Here is a 5,325-nt window from a genome sequence, read left to right on the forward strand (position 1 = left end):
ATGAACAAGATACACTTTATTTTTCATTTTCACCTTTTGTTTTATTACAAGGTATCAATAAGTTTGTGCATCTGTGAAATTTCCTGTTGTAATAATTCTTTATGCATAAAAATTTGGTTACTTTTAATTTTAGGGATGCTAGCTTGGGAAGCCAATTTTTAGACAGGACCGAGATATGATGTTGTTATATGCAATGAAAATTTTCAGTGATTTCTATTTTTGTTGTTATAATAATTTTGACTTAATTAACATTGAAAACTTAACTATTCACCCAATAGCTCATGGTGCCTTACTGTCAAAATTTTCAACTTAACTATGCATTCAGATTAGTAGCTCACATGCACAAGAATTCTTTACTCTGTTTATCTCTGTTTTCTTGGCTAAAGAATATAGGTAATAACATAATACTGTTCTTGATGATTCTATGAAGATTTCCCCTTCTAACCCCATGCTTTTTTTCTTTTGAATCTCTCAACAGTTTCTTTTTCTTCTATTTATTTTTCACACATCAAGACAATGAAGATTTTCCTTTTAATTCTCTACATAGAGATAGATGAGAGATGGACATTGAACTATCGGATTATGTGTTGTCTATGTTATAGCTCTATCTCAAGTTCTTCTCCTTTAGTGTTTTCATTATCTTATCTTTTTTTGACTTCCGTTTTCTAATTCAAATATTGATGAAGAATTAGTTATTAATAGTGTTAAAAAATTATCTTACGTTTTACTTTCCTATATTATTTCCAACTTCAAGAGTTATATTTTGATTGACTACAATAAATTTGATGAATCTGTTTTATATAACATTGTAGGAGATATTCCTGAAGAGATTGGTAATCTTAAAAGTCTAGAACTTTTATATTTAGACGAAAATAAGTTTTGTGCCCAAATTTCATCAGCTATCTTTAATATGTCTGAGTTGTGGAAAATTGATTTAAGTTGGAATAATTTGTTGGGAGGCATTCCTTCTAATATGTGCAATGGACTTCCAAATTTACAATATTTGGCTCTTCAAGGCAACAAATTATTTGGATCTATACCAGCTGGTTGGACACAATGCAGGGAGCTCAAAAGGATAGTATTACATGACAACTTATTCACAGGTATGTACTACTAATCACTATGTCAAATTTCTAAATTCAATCTTGTCAGATATATTTTGATTGCACTTTTATGCATTTGACATTGGTAATGATCCAAACAATAAAACAAACAGGACTTCTTTAACTCCTATTTTCATTTAAACGAAAATCTACCTTGACAAATTAATTCATATTTATAAAAGTAATCAAAATTTAAGGAACCCGTATCAAACCTGTTTTGGAAAAAATATAAAGTAAAACAAAAATTTGATATCATTTTTATTAAATAAAAAATTAATTTATATAATTTTTAAATTTTGTTTTTCCCAAAAAGCTTGCATCAGTTCACAGCCAACTGCCCTGTTTCCATCTTCCACCCTCATATATGGCAAACATATTACATACCGGGTATATGAGCCTAAATTAAAAACAGTTTCTATAAACATACTAAAAAACTATCTGTTTGTACCCCTGTATATATGAACCTCAATGATATATTTTGATTGAAATAATTTTTTATATATCCAATTTTCTATTTTGTTTTCAAAACAATTCCATATCTTGAAATAAGCGGGTTAAATCAAGTAATAATTCAAAAGATTTCACATCTATTAGAAAGAAAGAGGGAGAGTAGAAGAAAGGCAGAATGAAAATAAACAATGTTTTTTTTTCATTTTTACATAAATGAAGCTCTTTTTTAAACGAATCAAATTATTTTCATAATAAATAAATAAATATACAAGTAGCCCCTATCAAAGCTGTTTTAAGATAAATATGAAAAAATTAAATACGTAAAAACTCAATAGGCCATGCATTACTACACGTATTTGTCTTAAATGGTTTTCTCTGCATCATTTTAAATGAAAACATTGCCTTTTTATTTTCATTTTTGTTTGTTCTTTTACAATAATATTGTTAGAGATATTCTTAGAGAAATTGCAAAGATAATGGACATTTAAAAATTATGACCTTCAATATTACAATATATATATATATATATGATGTCATCATATGAGTTGTTCAGGATCTAGAGTGAGCTCATGCTATTAGCTCATGAACTGTCACCGCAAAAACAACTTTTTTAGTTAAGCAAACTACACGGTCTTATTCTCATACAATTTATATGATGATGATGGGTCTTACTTAACTTATGATACCATATGTTATGCCCTGTTAGAATACTAGGCTATTTGGTCTAAGACATAAGCCTGATGAGTATTATTTCTCTAAAAAATTATTTAATTCCTTTGTTCCAGAATAATTTGTTTATTTAAGAAAGGTAAAACTACATTATCAAAAAACAAATAAAACTAGAATCTTTGGATTTTTAATAAAGTTAACAATGTAATAGTATTTTCTTAAAATAAGTGAAAATATTGGGAATACCTTATGCCTAGCCAATTTGTGATTTCTAAATGGCGTTAGAGAATGTGTGCTTTAATTAAGGTACTGTCCCTTATGCTTTTAAGTCTCAATCTTCTTTCAGGTCATATACCCAAGAGTATTGGGAATTTGACCATGCTTCAAGGGTTAAATGCGGGTTCCAATAACTTGGAAGGTATTCATTCAACAAGGCATAGCATTGTTATATATGTTTATTTTATCTGTTGCTTAATTACAAGAAATATTCCAAATAAAATTGGTGATCTTAAAAACCTAAACATTGCAGACATGTTTTAACAGTTTAAAAAATTATATATAATTGCTACAATCATTTTTTCAAGTTCACATGTTTTTAATTTTGTGCAAAATGAAAAACATTAATTTTTAGTTCTTTTTGTCAATTACCCCATTACAAAGATATTTCATAAGAGATTGCGATATTTGAAATTGAAAATTTAATCTTAAATCTTAATTAAGTTTTCTCAGTTTCAACCATTAAATGTTGGAGTGGAGGCATCTTTAAGACAAAAAACCAAGAGTATGATTTATTTTTTATATTTAGATTACAATGCTCGACTATGGTACAAATAAATAAGAAGTCTTTATCTTTTATTTATTTTAACAGAATTATTTTTAATTATTTATAAGTTGAATTACATTTATAAAAATAATTTAAAGAATCTATGTCAAAGATAAGTGTCCATCTTGTTAGTATGTGCGTGCGTGTGGGGAGAAAGCTAAACTCTATATGTAGAACTTGACTGACCTAATATATAAAGAAGTATGGACAATGATACATCTCATTTGTTAGGTATTTGTCTTATTTACTATTTTTATTATTCACTTTAAATAACTTCACTAAAATTAATATGTTGAATATAGGTTTAATACCTATGGAAATAGGCAATCTCCATGAGCTTGAGAACTTAGAATTGTCGTATAACAAGTTGAAGGGATCTATTCCGTCCAGCATTTTTAACATTTCAACCTTGACATACTTAAATCTTGGAAGCAATTCTATAATTGGCAATCTTCCGCCAAATTTCGGGAATCTCACTAGTTTCTATGAACTATACTTGGGAGAAAATATTTTGACAGGATCAATTCCAAAAGTAATAGGTGGCTTACAAGATCTTCAATATTTGAGTCTTGAAGGTAATGAGCTGCATGGCCTAATCGTTGATGAGATATGTGAAATCACAAAGCTTGCCTATTTATCATTAAGCAGAAACAAGTTTTCTGGAGGAATGCCACATTGTTTAGGAAATGTTACTTCTTTATGAGAACTTTACTTGGACTCTAATAAGTTAATTTTAAAAATTCCCTCCTCCTTTTGGAATTTGAAGGATATATTGAAAGTAAACTTATCTTCCAATATTTTAGTTGAAAATGTATCCTCAAGTATTGGAAACTTGAATGCTCTTATATCACTGGACTTGTCAAGAAATCATATTTCAAACAATATTCCAACAGCTTTGGGTGGACTAAAGAACTTGCAAGATCTCTCCTTAGCACATAACAATTTGCAAGGAAACATTCCAAAATCATTTGGAAATATGCTGAGCTTAGTAAATTTGGACCTTTTTGGGAATAATTTATCTGGTGAGATCCCCAAATCCATGGAGTCACTTACTTATCTTAAGTATATCAACCTCTCCTACAACAAACTACAAGGAGAGATTCCGAGTGGTGGAGTTTTTGCAAATTTGACTGCTAAATCTTTCATCATGAATGAAGCTCTTTGTGGCCATCCACAACTAAAAGTGCCTCGCTGTGAAAAAGGAAGAAGAAAATGTTCATGGGCAAAATCACTTTTAATAAAATACATATTACCCATGGTTGTGTCAATAATTTTAATTGTCTTGGGCATTATTCTTGTAAGACAAAGATGATCAAATTTAAGAGAACCAATTGAGAGGGGCTTATCTATTTTAGGAGGGCCAAGGAGGATTTCTTATTTTGAAATTCTAGAAGCAACTAATGGATTTGATTATAGTAACTTTCTTGGAAGGGGGAGTTATGGTGAAGTGTTCAAAGGAATGCTTTTGAATGGGATGATGGTTGCAATCAAAGTATTTAATTTTGATTTTGAAAAAATGTCAAGGTGCTTTGAAGTGGAATGCAACACAATGCGTAACATGCGTCATTATAATTTGGTGAAGATCATAAGTAGTTGTTCCAATGTTGATCTCAAATGTTTGATAATGGAGTTCATGCCTATTGGGCGTCTTGAAAAATGATTGTATTCTCACAATTATTGTTTGGATTTTTTACAAAGGCTAAATGTAATGATAAATGTAGCATCTGCTTTGGAATATCTCCATCATAGCTTGTTAGCACCAATAATTCATTGTGACTTGAAGCCAAGTAACATTTTGTTGGATGGTGATATGGTTGCTCATGTGAGTGACTTTGGGATTTCCAAACTCTTAGATGAAGGGCAATGTAAAATACATACAGAAACAATACCTACAATTGGATATATAGCACCTGGTAATTGTTCTAAACCTAGCTTCATCATGTTCTTTTTGCATTTATGTTTTGAGAATGCTTTTTTTTTTCTTTAATTTCTTTTAGATTACATTGGAGTCACCTTATTAAATGATACTTATGAAATCTTTCATACTCTATCACTTATTATTTAAACTAGCAATATCATAGAAAAATCAATATACAAAATATTCATTACTTTCTATGAGCAATACTATGATTGTGTCCACAAAGCATTAGATCTTCTTGATTTAGTCTCTATTGATAAGAAGTTTAATTGATTTTCATTAAAGTCACTTGTTAAATAAATACTTGAAACCATTTCCTCCAAATTCTTATATAGAGAGAAAGTATACTCGAATATATGTAT

At 29.3% G+C, this 5,325-nt stretch overlaps 1 protein-coding gene across 1 annotated transcript; it reads left to right on the forward strand.

Moving 5' to 3' along the window:
- The first annotated feature begins 910 nt into the window (after positions 1-910).
- Positions 911-4,357, forward strand: LOC129313984 (LRR receptor-like serine/threonine-protein kinase ERECTA). The gene is made up of 4 exons (XM_054957365.1): positions 911-1,103; positions 2,569-2,640; positions 3,369-3,620; positions 3,849-4,357. The coding sequence occupies exons 1-4, from the start codon at positions 911-913 to the stop codon at positions 4,355-4,357; spliced, it is 1,026 nt and encodes a 341-aa protein (XP_054813340.1).
- Positions 4,358-5,325: the final 968 nt, after the last annotated feature.

This window comes from Prosopis cineraria, unplaced genomic scaffold, assembly GCF_029017545.1.
Source record: "Prosopis cineraria cultivar Desert tree isolate PC_DT_omini unplaced genomic scaffold, ASM2901754v1 PC6, whole genome shotgun sequence".
Lineage (NCBI taxonomy): Eukaryota > Viridiplantae > Streptophyta > Magnoliopsida > Fabales > Fabaceae > Prosopis > Prosopis cineraria.